This window comes from Bufo gargarizans, chromosome 4, assembly GCF_014858855.1.
Source record: "Bufo gargarizans isolate SCDJY-AF-19 chromosome 4, ASM1485885v1, whole genome shotgun sequence".
NCBI lineage: Eukaryota > Metazoa > Chordata > Amphibia > Anura > Bufonidae > Bufo > Bufo gargarizans.
In genome coordinates, this window is record NC_058083.1 from 22,987,239 (window position 1) to 23,006,886 (window position 19,648).

At 46.5% G+C, this 19,648-nt stretch overlaps 1 protein-coding gene across 1 annotated transcript in view; it reads left to right on the forward strand.

The window, feature by feature from the left end:
* NBAS (NBAS subunit of NRZ tethering complex) overlaps positions 1–19,648 on the forward strand; it is a 678,694-nt gene that overhangs the window by 466,801 nt on the left and 192,245 nt on the right. Inside the window, 2 exon segments of the mRNA XM_044291127.1 lie at positions 8,877–9,124; positions 11,784–12,118. Coding sequence (XP_044147062.1) covers positions 8,877–9,124; positions 11,784–12,118 — 583 coding nt within the window.

The following is a 19,648-nucleotide window of genomic DNA, read 5'->3' on the forward strand; positions in this document are numbered from 1 at the left end:
CGCTCCTATGATCTATACCAGTGTATTACTGTACTGTGCCGGCAGCAGGGAGCGCACGGCGTCATAGCAACCAGTGACGCCGTGCGCTCCTATGATCTATACCAGTGTATTACTGTACTGTGCCGGCAGCAGGGAGCGCACGGCGTCATAGCAACCAGTGACGCCGTGCGCTCCTGCTCTCAGGAGGGATCCAGGCCGCGGTTCCACGGCCCGCACACGGCCGTGAAACACGGCCGTGTGCATGGGGCCTAATACTTATGAAAATGTTTATGTCTGGGTCTCACTCCCCTTTTTCCAGAATTCACATCCCCACTTATAACTTGGTTAAAGGGGTTGTCCGGGTTCAGAGCTGAACCCGGACATACCCTTATTTTCACCCCGGCAGCATCCTTGAGCCTAACATCGGAGCATCTCCTGCTCCGATGCGCTCCCTTGCCCTGCGCTAAATCGCACAGGGCACGGGCTCTTTTGTTTTCAATAACACACTGCCGGGCAGTAACTCCGATGCTCATGTCAGGGGGGCTGCCGGGGTGAAAATGGAGGGATGTCGGGGTTAAGCTCTGAACCCGGACAACCCCTTTAAACTTGATGGGCTTGTTTCGTTTTTTCAACTGTGTTATGTAACTTATATAAAAATCCTGGAAACCCCCTTTAAATGTACGTTAGAGACTTTCCCCATTACCAAAACAAGAGGATTGGGTGTAAGTGCGAACTGGACTAAGACTAAGGAACACTTTTGATCGGAACCTGAGTGGAAGAGCTTGCAATCCAGTGCCGATAGAGGATTGAGCCCTGAGCAGACTATCTTCCCTTTAGAGGTCAGCACACAGGAGGGTTTTCAACAAAGCCCGGAGAACACTTTTAAGGCCCCGTTCATGTTTACATTTGAATTCCAATAGCCTAATCCATCTGAAGATAAGTCTACCGGACCTGACCCCATCAGGCATTGCTGGATACAACAGTATGCCTCCAGATCCCCATATGCTTTTCTGGTATAAATGCCAGGTTTCGGCCAGACAAATACTGCATGCACGATTTTTGTCCATCTGGCAGTTATGCCAGAACAGCCCGTCTGATCAGGCTACCGGATTCCAATGCTACTGGAGCCTCCCCGTGTGAACTTTATATACCCTTAGGCTGGTTTCACACGAGCGAGTTCCACGCATTAGACTCGCAACCTGAGTGTGTGGCAGCTCCTGTCCTGACCACCAAGCACTGACAGGGGTCGCATAGCATTATTATATTGATTTATGATGCAATGTAACCCACATAATGCTATCAGTGTTATCCAATACATAAATCAATATAATGCTATGCAACCCCATCAGTGCTGGGAAGCCAGGACTGGAGCTGTCTTATAGTCAAGCTGCGAGTCCGGAGTGTGGAACTGGCTCGTCTGAAAAGGGCCATTTTTTTATTTTTTATGGGAAAACCTGTTATAAGATACATTATACTGCTGTGATCTAGATGAATGAAAACCTTATGATGAGCCTCGGCCTGGTGCTCTGGTCACCGGTTTTCAGAAATGTAATATTTCAGCTTCCCGGAATGCTGATTTCCCGATTCTTATTCCATTTGTGTGGGCTGAATATTGAAGAACGTGTTCAATACAACTGTGATTTGGAGAACCCTATTATTCTCATAATAAGCACTGCCCATGCTTGGATCAATGAAAACTGAGAATTTCTCCAACACACATAGGATGAGGATGATTCCAGAGATAAACTGAATGTCAATATTCATTACCTGACGTCCTATAGCTGCACGCTATGTTAAAGCAGATGTATAATTTTTAGTACGGTATATAATTTAACAATAGGTAACCTGCGCTGTGTTGTAGACTGAACAGCTAAGAAAACCTTGGTGTAAACTAACGTACAGTACGCATGTAACCTGATTGGGTTAAGATAGACCAGTCATTTTCAAGAAACCAACGTCTTATTTAAAGGGGCACTGGTTTTAGAAAATGACATAAAAAAGTGTGGGGAAAGAAACACTTTTTGACTTTTTTTGCTTGTCCATATACTAATAAATTATGAAATATTGCAGTTTTCACATATGCTGACATCTAGTGGTTTCACAAATTACATGGTATTTCCTCTCTTGTAGGCGGATGATTAATAATAATGTCTTAGATATAGCACAAAAACAGCAGTGTATTAAGCAGAGTGAGGGGCAAGACTGACAGTAGAGGACTGGTGATGTTAGAGTAAGAGTTATCTCAGTTGGACTGGTGATGTCACAGAGTGGGTGGGCAGAGTTATCTCTGGACTGGTGACATCACAGAGTGAGCAGGCAGAGTTATCTCAGTTGGACTGGTGATGTCACAGAGTGGGTGGGCAGAGTTATCTCTGGACTGGTGACATCACAGAGTGAGCAGGCAGAGTTATCTCAGTTGGACTGGTGATGTCACAGAGTGAGTTGGCAGAGTTATCGCTGATGGGCTGGTGACATCACAGAGTGAGCAGGCAGAGTTATCTCTGGTGGACTGGAGATGTCACAGAATGAGTGAGCAGATTTATAACAGTTGGACTGATGATGTCACAGAGAGAGCAGGCAGAGTTATCTCTGGTGGACTGGAGATGTCACAGAATGAGTGAGCAGATTTATAACAGTTGGACTGATGATGTCACAGAGTGAGCAGGCAGAGTTATCTCTGGTGGACTGGTGATGTCACAGAGTGAGCAGGCAGAGTTATCTCTGGTGGACTGGTGATGTCACAGAGAGAGCAGGCAGAGTTATCTCTGGTGGACTGGTGATGTCACAGTGAGTTGACAAAGGAAGGGAGCTTAATTATTTAAGGAGGGCTTGTGATGTCATGCGTGGTTCATGATCTCACAGATTGAAGGGGATCGGTATCTGTGGAGGTCTAGTGATGTGACAGAGTGAATAGGCAGGGTTGTGTGGCGGACAGGCGGTGTATTAGAGAGGTAACCGTTTTCTGTGGTGTAACTACAGATATCACAGTGAGGAGGCATGATTGTCTGTTCAGGGCTGGTGATGTCACAAAGAAAGGGGACAAGGTTATCTGTGGAAAGTTGGAGATGTCATAGTTGAGAGGTCAGCGTTATCTGTCCTCACTTCACCTGTTCTCACCTCCACCTGCCGTTTTCAACTTAAGAACATCTCTTGGATTCGCTCCTTCTTCGCCCCCCAAGTCAATTAAAATAGTAGTGCATGCTCTCGTCATCTCCCGTCTGGACTACTGCAACATCCTACTGTGTGGCTTCCCATCTAGCACTCTCGTTCCCCTCCAATCTATTCTCAACTCTGCTGCCTGGTTAATACATCTCTCCCCTCGTTCCTTCTCTGCCAATCCCTTTACTGGCTCCCCATTGCCCAGCAAATTCAGCTTAAAATGTTTACAACTACATATAAGGCCATCCACAACCTGTCCCCTCCTTATATCTCTGACCTTCTTTCTTGATACATCCCGACAAGTAAGCACAGAGCCTCACAGGACCTCCACTCTGTTCTCATCTCATCTGTTCTTCACACAATCGACTGCAAGATTTCTCACGTGCCTCTCCCCTACTCTGGAACTCCCTACCTCAACATCTAAACCTTCAAGAGTAACCTGAAAACCCACCTTTTCAGGAAAGCCTACCACCTGCAATAAGCATGCTGCCACCACACAGCCACAAGAACAGCCTATACCCACATCTACAGTGTCCTCCCCTTCCCTTAAAGGGGTTCTGCACTTTCATTTAACTGATGATCCTCTGGATAGATCATCAGCTTCTGATTAGTGGGGGTCCTACACCCAGGACCCCTGCCGATCAGCTGTTTGAGAAGGCCGCGACGTCAGTGGGCCGGTGGTAAACAGTGAGAAGGCCGTGGCGCTGCTGGAGCGCCGCTGCTTTCTCAAATAGCTGATCGGCAGGGGTCCCGGGTGTCGGACCCCTGCCGATTAGAAGCTGATGATCTATCCAGAGGATAGATCATCAGTTAAAACAAAGTGCAGAACCCCTTTAAGGATTGTAAGCTCTTGTGGGCAGCAGGGGCGGATAGACCTTACAGGGAAATTTCCCGGTGGGCCGATGCCTAGGGGGCCGCTCAAGACCCCATCACTGCCGATGGCCGGGTACATAAATGAGCTCTCAGCGGTAATTAACACTGTGAGAATCAGGTACTCATGTACCCAGCCAGCCATGGAATTAATGGCGCTTTAAAATACATATAAACAATAACAATAAATCTGTGACTGTCTGGTGACACAGAGTGAAGGAACAGGGTTCTCTTTGGTGGGCTGGTGATGTCACAGAGAGGAGAATGGGAGATTTAACTGTACTGTGCTGGTTACGAAATGAAGGGACTGGTATAGTCACAGATTAAGGGGACAGAGTTACTTGTTAGGCCACTGGTGATGTTACACAGTGCATAATTATCAGTGTAGGATCGGTGATGTCATAGAGTGAGGAGTCATTATTGTGTGGAGGATTAGTGATGTCATAGAATCATATATCACGATTATCTGTGGAGGATTGTGGTGTCATATTGTTATCTGTTGAGTATTAGCGATATCATAGAGAAAAATGTCTTTTTTTTTGTGGAGGATTGATGATGTCACACAGTGAAATGTTACGATTATCTGGTGAGGATTGGTGAGGTCATCGAGAGAAATGTCATTGTTCGAAAATAAAAATAGTGGACAAAACTTCCACTTTTGTGAGGCCCTATATTTTTGTTAGGTATGAAAGTAAAAATTGTTTTCTTCAAGTTTTATTATATTTTTTGTGGAAAGTACACAATTCCATATGAAAGTGGGTATTGATGTTGTATGATAGAATAGATTCCAGTGGGAAGTTCTACTTTCAGACCTTTAGATTTCATGCACGCGGCCATATGTGTTTTGCGATCTGCAAACCACGGATCCACAAAACATGGATCCTGGTTTTGTGCAATGTCCTATCCTGGTCGAGAAAACAGAACCCAATAGGAACCTGCTCCTGCATTTGGATTACAAATACCGATGAGGAATACTGACCTTGTGAAAGGGGCCTTTCATAGTATTAGGCCGAGTTCACTTTTCAGTGATTTCCATCAGTGATTGTGAGCCAAAACCAGGTGTGGGTGAAAAACACAGAACCAGATCAGATATTTCCATTATACTTGCCGCTTTGTAGGGTCCACCTCTTGTTTTGGCTCACAATCACTGATGGAAATCACTGACCAATCACTGACGTGTGTACCTGGCCTTAGAGTGTAAGGGCATACTGGTAACACCTGTTTATCAATTTATTTAAAATTTCTAGATCTACTCTGAATTTCTATAGAACAACATAGAGTAATAAAAAAAATATGCCCAGAATATATTTTTTTTGCCTATGGGAAATACAAGTATTCACTGACACAGACGTCAGAAGAGGTGACAGCTCCTCTATAAGGAGATATATAGGACTGCAGGTAAACATTCCCTGCACACTGCTGCACCGTGCATGAGATGAGCTGTGGTGGTGGAGCTGTTAGCAGTGAACAGGAGATGAGCTGCGGTGGTGGAGCTGTTAGCAGTGATCAGGAGATGAGCTGCGGTGGTGGAGCTGTTAGCAGTGATCAGGAGATGAGCTGTGGTGGTGGAGCTGTTAGCAGTGATCAGGAGATGAGCTGTGGTGGTGGAGCTGTTAGCAGTGATCAGGAGATGAGCTGCGGTGGTGAAGCTGTTAGCAGTGAACAGGAGATGAGCTGTGGTGGTGGAGCTGTTAGCAGTGAACAGGAGATGAGCTGCGGTGGTGGAGCTGTTAGCAGTGATCAGGGGATGAGCTGTGGTGGTGGAGCTGTTAGCAGTGATCAGGAGATGAGCTGTGGTGGTAGAGCTGTTAGCAGTGAACAGGAGATGAGCTGCGGTGGTGGAGCTGTTAGCAGTGATCAGGAGATGAGCTGTGGTGGTGGAGCTGTTAGCAGTGAACAGGAGATGAGCTGTGGTGGTGGAGCTGTTAGCAGTGAACAGGAGATGAGCTGCGGTGGTGGAGCTGTTAGCAGTGATCAGGGGATGAGCTATGGTGGTTGAGCTGTTAGCAGTGATCAGGAGATGAGCTGCGGTGGTGGAGCTGTTAGCAGTGATCAGGAGATGAGCTGCGGTGGTGGAGCTGTTAGCAGTGATCAGGAGATGAGCTGCGGTGGTGGAGCTGTTAGCAGTGATCAGGAGATGAGCTGCGGTGGTGGAGCTGTTAGCAGTGATCAGGAGATGAGCTGCGGTGGTGGAGCTGTTAGCAGTGATCAGGAGATGAGCTGCGGTGGTGGAGCTGTTAGCAGTGATCAGGAGATGAGCTGTGGTGGTGGAGCTGTTAGCAGTGATCAGGAGATTAGCTGTGGTGGTGGAGCTGTTAGCAGTGATCAGGAGATGAGCTGCGGTGGTGAAGCTGTTAGCAGTGAACAGGAGATGAGCTGTGGTGGTGGAGCTGTTAGCAGTGAACAGGAGATGAGCTGCGGTGGTGGAGCTGTTAGCAGTGATCAGGGGATGAGCTGTGGTGGTGGAGCTGTTAGCAGTGATCAGGAGATGAGCTGTGGTGGTAGAGCTGTTAGCAGTGAACAGGAGATGAGCTGCGGTGGTGGAGCTGTTAGCAGTGATCAGGAGATGAGCTGTGGTGGTGGAGCTGTTAGCAGTGAACAGGAGATGAGCTGTGGTGGTGGAGCTGTTAGCAGTGAACAGGAGATGAGCTGCGGTGGTGGAGCTGTTAGCAGTGATCAGGGGATGAGCTATGGTGGTGGAGCTGTTAGCAGTGATCAGGAGATGAGCTGTGGTGGTGGAGCTGTTAGCAGTGAACAGGAGATGAGCTGTGGTGGTGGAGCTGTTAGCAGTGATCAGGAGATGAGCTGTGGTGGTGGAGCTGTTAGCAGTGATCAGGAGATGAGCTGCGGTGGTGGAGCTGTTAGCAGTGATCAGGAGATGAGCTGTGGTGGTGGAGCTGTTAGCAGTGATCAGGAGATGAGCTGCGGTGGTGGAGCTGTTAGCAGTGATCAGGAGATGAGCTGCGGTGGTGGAGCTGTTAGCAGTGATCAGGAGATGAGCTGCGGTGGTGGAGCTGTTAGCAGTGATCAGGAGATGAGCTGCGGTGGTGGAGCTGTTAGCAGTGATCAGGAGATGAGCTGCGGTGGTGGAGCTGTTAGCAGTGATCAGGAGATGAGCTGCGGTGGTGGAGCTGTTAGCAGTGATCAGGAGATGAGCTGCGGTGGTGGAGCTGTTAGCAGTGATCAGGAGATGAGCTGCGGTGGTGGAGCTGTTAGCAGTGATCAGGAGATGAGCTGTGGTGGTGGAGCTGTTAGCAGTGAACAGGAGATGAGCTGTGGTGGTGGAGCTGTTAGCAGTGATCAGGAGATGAGCTGCGGTGGTGGAGCTGTTAGCAGTGATCAGGAGATGAGCTGCGGTGGTGGAGCTGTTAGCAGTGATCAGGAGATGAGCTGCGGTGGTGGAGCTGTTAGCAGTGATCAGGAGATGAGCTGCGGTGGTGGAGCTGTTAGCAGTGATCAGGAGATGAGCTGCGGTGGTGGAGCTGTTAGCAGTGAACAGGAGATGAGCTGTGGTGGTGGAGCTGTTAGCAGTGATCAGGAGATGAGCTGCGGTGGTGGAGCTGTTAGCAGTGATCAGGAGATGAGCTGCGGTGGTGGAGCTGTTAGCAGTGATCAGGAGATGAGCTGCGGTGGTGGAGCTGTTAGCAGTGATCAGGAGATGAGCTGCGGTGGTGGAGCTGTTAGCAGTGATCAGGAGATGAGCTGCGGTGGTGGAGCTGTTATGACAAGTTCTTTGTTTACTTCCCGGTAAATGCACCAGAAAAACAGTCTATCTTATTTCTATCAATCTGTTTATCTATCTGTCTAATATTTATTTTTTAATCTATATATTGAATATCTATCTATCTCATCTACCTATCATATCTATCTCTATGTAGGTTCCCTGTATCTTGGATAGTTGAAGTAGACCCTGTGGGACTCCACATCTGTGCCGTCCTAGAGCATTGCACAGTTTGTCCCCTTTGACAAGCAGCATTTATTAAGCTTTGATCATCCCCCCCTATGTGCACGTGGCCAGTGGGTACAATATGGCGGTGCCAGCTGCTGCTGCTGGAAGACGCAGGAAATCTCTTCCTGCACGGTGTCCAGCCGTGTTTCTGCTGAGTTGTGTTCCTCTCTGTCCTGCTCTGCCCTTAGTTTGGGTAACAGGGGACCTAAAAGATCTGTCATAAAGGAACCTTGTAGAAAAAAAATTTTTTTTGCTGTGTTATGTGTATTGCCGGGCAGGGATTCTTCTACAATATTAATTAAAAAGTTTTTTTCTTTAATAAAAAAATAACTTTCTCCTTATGGAGACCACCAGCCTTTCCTTTTCCCAGTGAGCCTGGCCTGTATGTAAATGTTTGTCTGAAGCCGTGTTACAGTGCAGCTACCTATAGGTGGTGCTAGAGAGACTAGAGACCGCACATGTAAAATGCCAATTGCCCCGCAGTAGTCACCTGGGTGGGGCATCCATACTGTATTCATGTGACCCCGCCACCCACCGAGGTTAGGTTGATGTTTCCATCAACCCACAAATGTGTGTGCCATGGACTACCACGAGTGGGTGGGATTACAACCGCTGCTTTATGACCGCCCTGTGACCACCCAGCCTTTCTATTAGGCCTCATGCACACGTCCGTACCCATTACTTTCTATAGGGACGCAAAAAAAGCGGACAGCACACAGATATTATCTTTGTGCTTTCTGCATCCATGCCGCAAATCATAGCTCATGCCCTACTCTTGTCCACGTAGACATTTCTACAATGTCGGAGTCCTTATACAGTAAGTAAGCTTTATTTGCTGAAACTGGAAAATCCCTTTAAATGACCATAGTCTTCCTCTTATTACTATTGTAATGTATTATTTTTGATGTGTCATTTGCAGCTTATCCACAACCGAAATAGAGGCGCGCGCCAAATCCCTCGGCTTGTTTGACACCTTAAAAGCCAACCCCGAGGCTTTCTGCGAGCACATGGCCAAATACGTCTACCCCACCATAGAGGGCAGAGACCTCCAAAGGCTGCTGTATTATTTCACCCTCCTGGAGAACTGCGGCTGCTCGCACTACGTCAAGCACATCAAGCCCGACTCCCACGTCAAACTGCTCAAAAAACTGAAGGCGGTGGCATCAGGTACAGTACATACGGCGGTGGCGCAGGTGAACTCTCCTAACATATACATGCCTGACCTCTAGGGTTAGCGCCTTCATTTGCCATGTGTTACTCCCCTCTGTGTTACTCCCCTAATGCCGGCCGGGCCCGTATTGCGGCCTGAAAACAGCGTGTCCGTAACATATGGGTCCCGCCTGTTTTTGCACTGCATCACAAATGTGAACCCATTCACTACGGAGTGCTTCTGTGGGGTTTCTCTCCGTGTCTCCGCATCGCAAAAAAATCGTACATGTTCTATTTTTTTGCAGTGCGGACAGATCACGGACCCATTCAAGTTGAATGGGTCTGGATCCGTCTCCAGCAGCCGCCCGTGCATTGGGGGCCGCAAATTGTAGTCTCCAGTGCACGGAATGGCCGAGCAACAGCCGTGTGCAAGAGGCCTTAATTGGAGGCCTGACCTTGGGTCTCAATTTCTGCATCATTTCGTGGCTGCAGACGTATGCGGATAACAGCCCCTCCGTATGGATGACTGAAATTCCTTTTCGGATATTGTAGCAGGTTACATTTTGTCTCCATGTAGCAAAATCCGACTCGCAGCCAGGATCGTAATGCAGCTGTAGAAACAAATGGGGAAGCAGCACGAGTCGCACATTTACCGCAATTCTGCTGGATTTTTTGCTTTTCAGGTATCGCAGTCGCATCACACTTGCTACTCACTCTGTGATCCCATTCATTTTTATGGGATCACCGCTACACTGCGTTGCCCCTGCCATCCTGGCCGCCACCAGTGTCGCTGAGTAGCCGTACCCTTATGCAGTAAGATGGATGTTTCTTAGAGACGTTCGTAATTGTTACGCAATTGTTTTCTATGATCCCGTCCCAGTGAAGTGTCACATCCTGGTGAGGGTACGCGGCAGGTACAGCTGGCTCTTGACCTGTTACAGTAACACACGCAGCATGTTTAATCCCAACAGCAGCATTTAGGCCTCATTCACATTTCCATTTTTCCTATCCGCATTTTTGACGCGCAGCACACGTACCCGCTGATTTTAATGTCTGTTGATCACAGGACTGTGGGTCATTGGAAAAATCACAGAGACGTGCACCACTTTGGTTCGTGACGCCAACTGAACACGCCGCCTAAAGTCTACAGATGCCACACAGATGGCATCCAAGTTCTGTCCGTGTTTCACAGACGCTTTGGAAATCAACTATCCGCTGAGCCGTGTCCGTGGAATTCAGATGACACGTGGAGAGCAAAAAATTGACACACGGAGCGAATACTTATTCTCCACTGACATCTTCACGGGTGAAACACGGACGGGTTTTCCACGGGCATCAGACAGAAAATGTGGGCAAGGCCTTAGTGAGGAAGTTGTCCTTCAGTCAGTGGGATGCGGTCATGAGAACTGGCAGATTCAGCTCATTTCGGTACTTTCAGATGCTGCGGAGTTTGTCATATGCCACCTATTTGTTAAATGCCGCAGAGCTGTATGTCTAACTTAGCAGAGCTGAGTCTCTCCAGTTTAGCAGAGCCGAGTATGGCCACTTTCACACAGTCAGTGCTGGAGATTTATTAAAATCGGTGCAAAGGAAAACTGACTTACGGTAATTGCCCGTAGCGTTTATTTTCCAAAGAAGCTCTGAAAGATGAAAGGAGGAATCTGATTGGTTGCTATGAGTTTTCCTTTGCACCAGTTTGATAAATCTCCCCCAGCATTTGGTCAGTGTTTGATCAGTGATTGAGCCAAAGCCAGAAGCGGAGCTTACACAGAGAGAGGGTATAATGGGGAGATTTCTGTGTTTTCCTCCTGCCTCACAGTCACTGATCAAACACTGACTATGGGCTCATGCACACGACCGTTGTTTGGGTCAGCATCAGAGCCGCGTTGTTTTTTTTTGCGGCCCGGATGCGGACCCATTCACTTCACTTAGGCCACAAAAGATGCGTACAGCACTCCATGTGCCATGCGCAAAATTATTGAACATTTCCTATTCTTGTCCATTTTGCGGACAAGAATAGGCATTTCTATCGTGGGCCGCCCGTTCTGTTCTGAAAGTTGCATGACACACGCGGCCGGCATCCGTGTTTTGCAAACCGCAAAATACGGCTTGGTAGTGTGCATGAGCCCTAAGTGAAAGCAGCCTTGGCCTTCATGCACACGGCTGTATTTTCTCTCCGCATCCGCTTTTTTTTATTGATCGAATGCGGACCTATCCATCTCTATTGGGCCGCAAAACGGATGTCGTCCATGTGCTGTTCGCATCCGTGTGGCTGCGCCATACATGATAGAACATGTCATGCATTTTTGCAATGGAGCCTGTGTGGGATACGTTTTTTTGCGGATCCGCGATTTGATGACTCCAGAATGGTCGTGTGCAGGAGGCCGAACTCTAATTTAAACAGATTCAAGTTGCTTCAATGTAGCAGAGCCGAGTCAATCCAACATTTCACAGCTGAGCCGAGTGCATCTGGTTTAACAAAGCTGAGTTGGCCATCACCTGCCGCAGGGCAAGCGTTGTTTTTTGCTGTAGTTGATTTCTATAGCAAAGTTTTACCTGCAGTATTGTAACCCAGTTATCAGTAACTGCTAGAACAAATTCAGCTCTGCTACATCTCTGTGTGTAGCTCCTACATTTCCTAATAGATGAGCTTGTTCTTCTTTTTCGTCTTTCGCAGGTCTGGATTATAAGCGAATGACAGATGCCGGTCTGAACCCCCTGGAGTCACTGGCTCCCGTACTCACCAGCCATAATGTACTCGCTATTTCCAAGCTAGCTGCGAGAATCCCAGACGTGGAGGGGAACATGCTGTCCTCCAGCGCGGTGCATGCCGCCTGGCTGAAGAAACTCTTCTGGAACGGCGACCCGCAGCTTCTCAAGGAAGCCCCAAAGACCGTGACCGAATTGTCCCATGCCTACGACATCTGCAGGAAATACTTGGATAGACTGACACCCGGCGATTTGATTGCATTCATTGATGAAATCACTTTCACCCCACGTGCTGTTGACAAGGTAAACGCCACAAGTGAATGACCCGAGCGCTCCGAAACAGCGCCACCCTGCACCATAGGCTGCGTCTAGTATTACAGCTCATCCCTATGCTGCAATACCAGACACAGCCTATACAAGGGAGTGGCGCTGTTTGGAAAAAATACTGTATATAGTGGAGATTGGGGATCATTTACTAAGACTGTCTTTTTACGTCGGTCTTTCCTTCCTGCGCTGCTGTAAGATTTGTAACGAGGTGTGCGTCTGGAGAGAAAAAGCACTACACTCCCTGGGGGTCATTTATTAAGACAGTCTTTTTTTGTTTATTTTATGCCGCCATTGCTGCCAGAAATGCACCTAATTTATGATGGGACATAAACTAGGCGCATCTTTGGTAGTCCATGCACCTGCTGGAAACGCTACGCTAGTCTCTGCCTGGTGTCGTTTTTTGGCAACTTTTACTCCTTTTTACTGGTGTAAAATTGATACATTTACCCGCAGCGCCCCCCACCACTCCTCTGGGCCGAACGCGGTGTAAAATCAGCTGTGCAACAAATATTGTCGCAGTGGCGTTTAAAAAGTCGCAGAAAAAAGGGTTGTGCAACAGTTGGATGCCAGGTCCCAGGCCCGGCCCCCGCCACTTCCAAGTGCAAAACACAGCACAAAAATGCCAGTGCAACTGAATATTGTCATAAAGGCAATGAAAAAAAAGTTTTATGCAACTTTTTTTTTTTTTTGCCAAAAAGTGGCGAGGCTCTTATAGTGAATGATCCCCAATGGGCCACCAGTCATGGAGGTTTGTAACTCCATACATATCACGTCCGTGCTCAGGACTCATGGAAGCATTATATTAGGTGACTGTACTTAATAGGCCTGCAGAGGTGGAAAGCTGATGTCACAGCGTGACCGATGCACGAGCGCTCGGAGCGCAGTGATACATATGGATGAACATATGAGTTAATTATACAGCACCAGGGGTCATTGCCATCAGATTTATTCACAATGTATGAATTCCACACATGAATTTTAGTTCTATACGGTTTTGTTGCACTAGATTATGACTCTTTAAATAGAATTGTCACCACAATAGCAGATTTATTCGACGTTTTTAAGTATTTGGCAGAGGTTCTAGGAAATTTTCCCAAAACTGCTTTGATGGAAGACTGCATCAGGGTACAGTACGTAAAAAGCCATACTTTGTGTCAGGAGGACTTCTTAACGTCCCCGCCAGTGCCAGCGTTTGTGAAGATTTCCTTACATTTTGGCTATTGAACTTGTTTTGCTGCCTGGATTCACATACTTTTTTAAATGCCGGCATGTAAGAAAGGGGTTATCCCATGATTAATGTAAAAAATGAAAATCAGACATTATATAGTACAGGACAATCTCTTTCTAGCAAAGCTAGAACCATCCCTGTACCTCACATGGATCCAGAGATCTCCACATTTGTTGCTCTGCTAGATTCTGTTCAGACTGACAGCTCAAAGGGAGTGTCCTTTATCAGGGGGGTGTCCTTTATCAGGGAGATGTCCTTTATCAGGGGGATGTCCTTTATCAGGGGGATGTCCTTTATCAGGGGGATGTCCTTTATCAGGGGGAGGTCCTTTATCAGGGAGAGGTCCTTTATCAGGGGGATGTCCTTTATCAGGGGGAGGTCCTTTCTACTGCAGCTCTGTCCCCATCACAGTTCAGGGGGCTTTTCTTATTTTGCTGTAACTCTCTCCCGGTCACAACTTTGTATCAGTAGATCTGGCTGGTGGCCGTTGGATGGAACTGAGCATGTGCGGCCGTAATGTTACTGAGCTGGACAGATAAATAAGAAAAATAACAAACTGCATCTGGCGCTAGACACATAGATTTTATTGAATAGCTTAGTGGCTATGCTAAATATTTAATTAAATGCTCTTATAGAAGTATTCAGATCCAGGTGCTGGTTTGAAAATTGTAGAATATTTTTCCAGGGACACTACTCCTGACATGTCTGTTTTAATAGCTTCATGCATCCCCCATGTAATAACAATTCTGGAGCATCTATTCTTATGATGTGCTATTTCTTTATTATTTCTACTAGAAGTTATGAATGAATTGCTAGCAGTCTGCAGTAATGGTACAGGGGGGCGGTAACCAGTTGGGGGGCGGGGGTGTACCAGCACAGACTGAAAATGGCAGCACTGATTGAATAGAGTGAGACTGTGCAGGTACAACCCCCCAACTGGTTACCTTCCCTCTGTACCCTTACTGAAGGCTAATAGCAATTTTGGAGAATCTAGAATCTATTCTTATGTCTGTATGTTGTGCCATTCCTTTATTATTTCTACTAGAAGTTATGAATGAATTGCTAGCAGTCTGCAGTAAGGGTACAGAGGGGTGGCAACCAGTTGGGGGTTGTCCCTGCACAGACTCACTCTATCCAATCAGTGTTGCCATTGTCAGACTGTGCAGGTACACCCCCCCCAACTGGTGACCTCCCCTCTGTACCCTTACTGCAGACTGCTAGCAATTCATTCATAACTTCTAGTAGTAATAATTAAGGAATGGTACAGCATAGAGCCATAAGAATAGATGTTCCAGAATTATTATTACATGGGGGATGCATGAAGCTATTAAAGCAGACGTGTCCAGAGCGGTGACGGGTCCTCTTTAAAGCATGCAGTCTGAGCTGATGCTAATTCCTTTCACTATGGGCTTTGTAGGGAAATCCATAGTGCAGTGTCTTCTCTGTGTGGTTTCATAGATATCCATCCATGTTCAGGCAGGAGATGCATAGTCTCCTAAAGCTTATTTTCATCACATATCCATAAAATATATTTTTTAAACTGGTTTATGGTTGGGTTAGAAATATAGAAACATAGAAAGTGTCGACAGATAAGAACCATTTGGCCCATCTAGTCTGCCCAATATACTGAATACTATGGATAGCCCCTGGCCCTATCTTATATGAAGGATGGCCTTATGCCTATCCCATGCATGCTTAAACTCCTTCACTGTATTTGCAGCTGCCACTTCTGCAGGAAGGCTATTCCATGCATCCACTACTCTCTCAGTAAAGTAATACTTCCTGATATTACTTTTAAACCTTTGCCCCTATAATTTAAAACTATGTCCTCTTGTAGCAGTTTTTCTTCTTTTAAATATTCTCTCCTCTTTTACCTTGTTGATTCCCTTTATGTATTTAAACGTTTCTATCATTATGTGATAGATGTCATCAATTATTTCCGCAACCTTTTACTTCTTACTTTACTTCTAATAGACCTAATGATAATAGGAGATACCTTATACATTGTAACTCAAGCAGCTGCTGAACTTCTTTAGAAACAGATGATTGACATGAAATTCCACCTTTTTCCCAAGAGGTTCTGCAGCAGCTGGACCAGTGTTTTGGATTATACTCATCCACACATGACGCAGTGTTACTTGTATTTTATCCATTTTATTCTCTGCTCATTCTGTGCTTGGGTGTCCGGTGGACGGGCCTGCTCAGTGATTGACAGTCCGCCCTATATGCATGACCCTACAGAGTAGGTCTAGTTTCACATTTGCAGCACGGCTCTCTGGCTGGCTGTTCCGGCAGAGAACAGCCCCCCAGAGTTCACCAGATCCTCCATTTTCGGATGCTGCCGGAGTGCCCCCTGGCCCTGTTGACTATAATGGGGTCCAGTGGAGATCTGAGCGCTAACCGGCAAATATGCTAGGGTTCGGCTGGACTGCACACAGCGTTTTTTTGTCTGGCCGATTCTGAGCATTCTGTGCCGGAATAGCCTACATGTGGGGAAAATGTAAAAATAGCCTTAGCTGTCTGTCCCTGGACTCCTAAGACTGGAAAGGGCAGAGATTTAGGTTAATAAATCACAAAAATCATACCAAATCTTTTCCTATAAAACTATATATCAATCTGCTCAGCTCCTCCTGCACCTCAGACACCATGTTCAACCTGACAGGTTCCCTTTAGGGTGCATTCACACAACCGTAATTCTGGGTCCCCATCCGTTCCGCAAAATGCATTTGAACTGGGCCACAAAAGATGCGGACAGCACACCGTGTACTGTCCGCATCCGTTGTTTCGTTCCACGGCGCCCCAAAAAATATAGGGCATGTCCTATTCATTGTGGACTGTAAAACACTTACGGTCGTGTGACTGCACCCTTAATGTAATTGCTCTATGTTTCACTTCCATTGCTTCCTATAGATGTGCTGTGTGTCGAGCCGGCCAGATGTTCATTGTATGTTTGGAATTGTTTAAAGGGAACCTGTCATCAACTTTAAGCTGACCTCACTGAGGGCAGCATAAAATAGTGACAGAAATGCTGATGTCAGCGGTGTGTCACTTATGAGCTAAAAGTAAGTGGTGGCTAAGAACCGGCATCATAATCCTTGCAGCCCAGGCCTTGAAAAGAGTCAAATCTACCTGAGAAGAGTCATGGCTATTCCTAATCTCCTGCTCTCCCGCCCATCTGCTGATGACTGGCAGTTCTCTCCTAGAGAGAAAGGGAGAAAACTAGGTAGAAGACTGTCAGTCATCAGCAGGGAAATCAGGAGTTCATCAATAACCAGGACTCTTCTCAGGTGGCCGTGACTCTTTTCCAGGCCCAGTCTGCAATGATTGTGATGTTGGTTCTCGGCAACCACTTACTTTTAACTTATAAACGACAGACCGCTGACATCATCTCCCCTGTCTCTACTTTATTCTGCCGTTAGTATGGGCAGCATAATGTTGATGACAGGTTCCCTTTAAGTTTTTAAAGAATGAAGCCGGCAGAGATTGTGGAGGAGCAGACATCTCGCTGCACTGCATGCTCATGACATGAATCTTTCTGATGGCCTTGAATATTCATGCACAAGGCACTCCCGTGTCCGCCAGAATGATATGGAGCCATTGGCCGGCTGTGGGTGACTCTGTGCCCTCCATTGTCATTGTTGTCTTCTGATAGTTATGTTATTTTATGTTTCTTTTGGACTACATGTTACTTGCCATCTGTCTCTATGGCTGGAAACCTACAGAGGACCATGTTGGCTTCTCCCGCAGACATGTGGGCCACCTGCCCTGCAGCCAGAATACATTGGCATCATTAGCGTGCAGAGCTCTAAAATGGGCTGGAAGACCGGCGATGAGATCTCATGCTGCCCTACTTATAAGCTGGCAAATGCCGAAACCATCAAAGTTGAAGAGAGAAGTCTACACATAAGGGTGGTCTAGTGTATGGATGAGCTGCAAGCATTGATGTGTAGGTATGGAGCTGTGACTCACTGCATAGAACCTGCATGGATAAAAACATCCATGTATTCATAAAGAAATGTGCGGGGACCTGCAGCTTCCCTGGGGCCGTTATTTGTGGAGGGCTTGACTTGATGGTAAAGCTATTTTGAAGAAAAAACATTCACCCTTTAAAATGTTTCTGTGACAAAGTTGTATGCGTGGCGCCTCATGAGGAAAGCATGCCTGCAACTTTTACAGAAAATTTTTGTTAGTTTTATTCTCAATTTTCTTCTGTGCTGACTTCAGTGATAACGACAATGCAGCAAACCCTTACAGTATAAACTGCTGTTCCATGCTGACATATCAAAGACATTGATCAGTGATGGTCAGAGTGCGAAGTGACAGAAGTGCTCAGACAGAGCCGTTTTTATCAAGCCTGTTTCAGAAGGAGAGACAGTGCTCTGTCTGCTCGTTTTAGCAACCAGAAGGGATCTTAGCACTCAGACCCCCGATCAAACGTTTTTTGAAAGTGCAGTAACTCTTTAAAGGGGGTGTCTCACTTCAGAAAGTGGCATTTATCATGTAGAGAGAGTCAATACAAGGCACTTACTAATGTATTGTGTTTGTCCATATTGTCTCCTAGATTCATTTTTCCATCATCTTTATACACTGCTTGTTTCCGTGGTTACGACCACCCTGTAATCCAGCAGTGGTCATGCTTGCACAGTATGGGAAAAAGAGCCGGCATCTCTGATGGCCGGGACCATAGGAGCTCACATAGGCTGGTGTATTTTTCGATCGTGTGCAAGCACGGCCACCACTGATGGATTGCAGGGTGGTCGTAACCATGGAAACGAGCAGTGTATAATTTGATGGGAAAAATGAATCCAGACAGCAAAGGAGGCAATATGGAGAATCTCAACATTAGTAAGTGCCTTGTATTAATTTTCTCTACATAATAAATGCTAGTTGCTGAAGTGAGACAACCCATTTAAGCAATGGTGTCCAGCTCTTATGAAGCAGAGGAAGTGGTGTCTCAGTGAGCAGCCTTCCCAGGTCATCCTAGGACTTCTTAAAGTACACCTCTATATACTTGTTGCACAGGGGAAGGTTTTTCGTCATGGCAGGTTATATATTTAGTCTGTCTTGGATGTTGAATTGGATTCATGGTCAGATTTTGCATGGCCAGATGTTATAGGTGATAATGGACCCAGTGTCTGAAGCCACAGTGGGCTCCAAAAGTCCAGAAGAAAAATCCCATTTGGAGCTGATAACTTGCCTGTAGAGTCTATTTTTTTTAATGCACAAGTATTAGACTTTATTGTTGATATAGGGGTCGGACCCCAAAAATTATTTACTTTGTTGGGCCCAAGGAGTACCAGTCCGACACTGGTCAGAAGGGTCACTTTTATTATAAAATACATTGGAGGTCTAGATGCAAAGACAATAGCTAAAATGGATCTGAGCTGTGATACCAAACACATCCGCTATACAATGTACGGCGCTGTGCTTGGTAAGCTGCGAGAGGGCTGCGACGCTGCTTGGAGCACCGGTGTCTTCTCAAACAGCTGATCGGCAGGCGTCTGACCAACCACGACCAGATACTGATGACCTGTTCTGGTGGATGCAGGTCCCACCTCTGGAACCTGAACCTACAGTACGTCATGAATGCGGGGCCCCTAAGTGGGAACCACATACAGGAAGAGAATGAATGGACAGGTGGCTGTGCATGTAGGCGGCTCTGTCCATTCACTTCTATGGGAGTTACATTTGAGCGAATGGAAGACCGCTTCACGGGGGAGATTTGTCGATTTAACCATTCATTTATCAAAGGAAATGGTTAATGAAGCAACCTGATATGTCTCTGTGGACATCTGCTCTTTTATTTTACACCACGTTTGAGCAGGACTTGGTGCAGTGTTCCAACCAGTGGCTCTCTAGCTATTGTAAGACAACTCCCATCATACTTGGAGAGTGGGAAGCTGTCAGGTCATGCTTAGGTTATGTTCACCCAGCAAAATCGTTATCAGATTAGTAGCTGTAAACAGGCTGGTTTTGGTGGCAGATTTGTCATTTGGTTGTGGTTTTAGGAGAGCTTTTGGAAGAGGTTTTAGAAGAGGTTTCAGAAGCATTTTTGCCAATGTTTTTCTAATCCAGTCCTTGGGTGGGATAATTCAGAAGCATTTTTGGTGGCAGAAAAGCAGCAAAAGTCACTTGTGAAACTGCTGGTCTCTTGTTTTACTTCCATATTGATTCTCAATCCTCTTTAAGAAGGAACATGCCAAGAAATGCTACCATGTGCACATGGTGGCGTTTTCTCCATTGAACATAGCCCTAGAGTTCTAGTTATGCAACAGCTG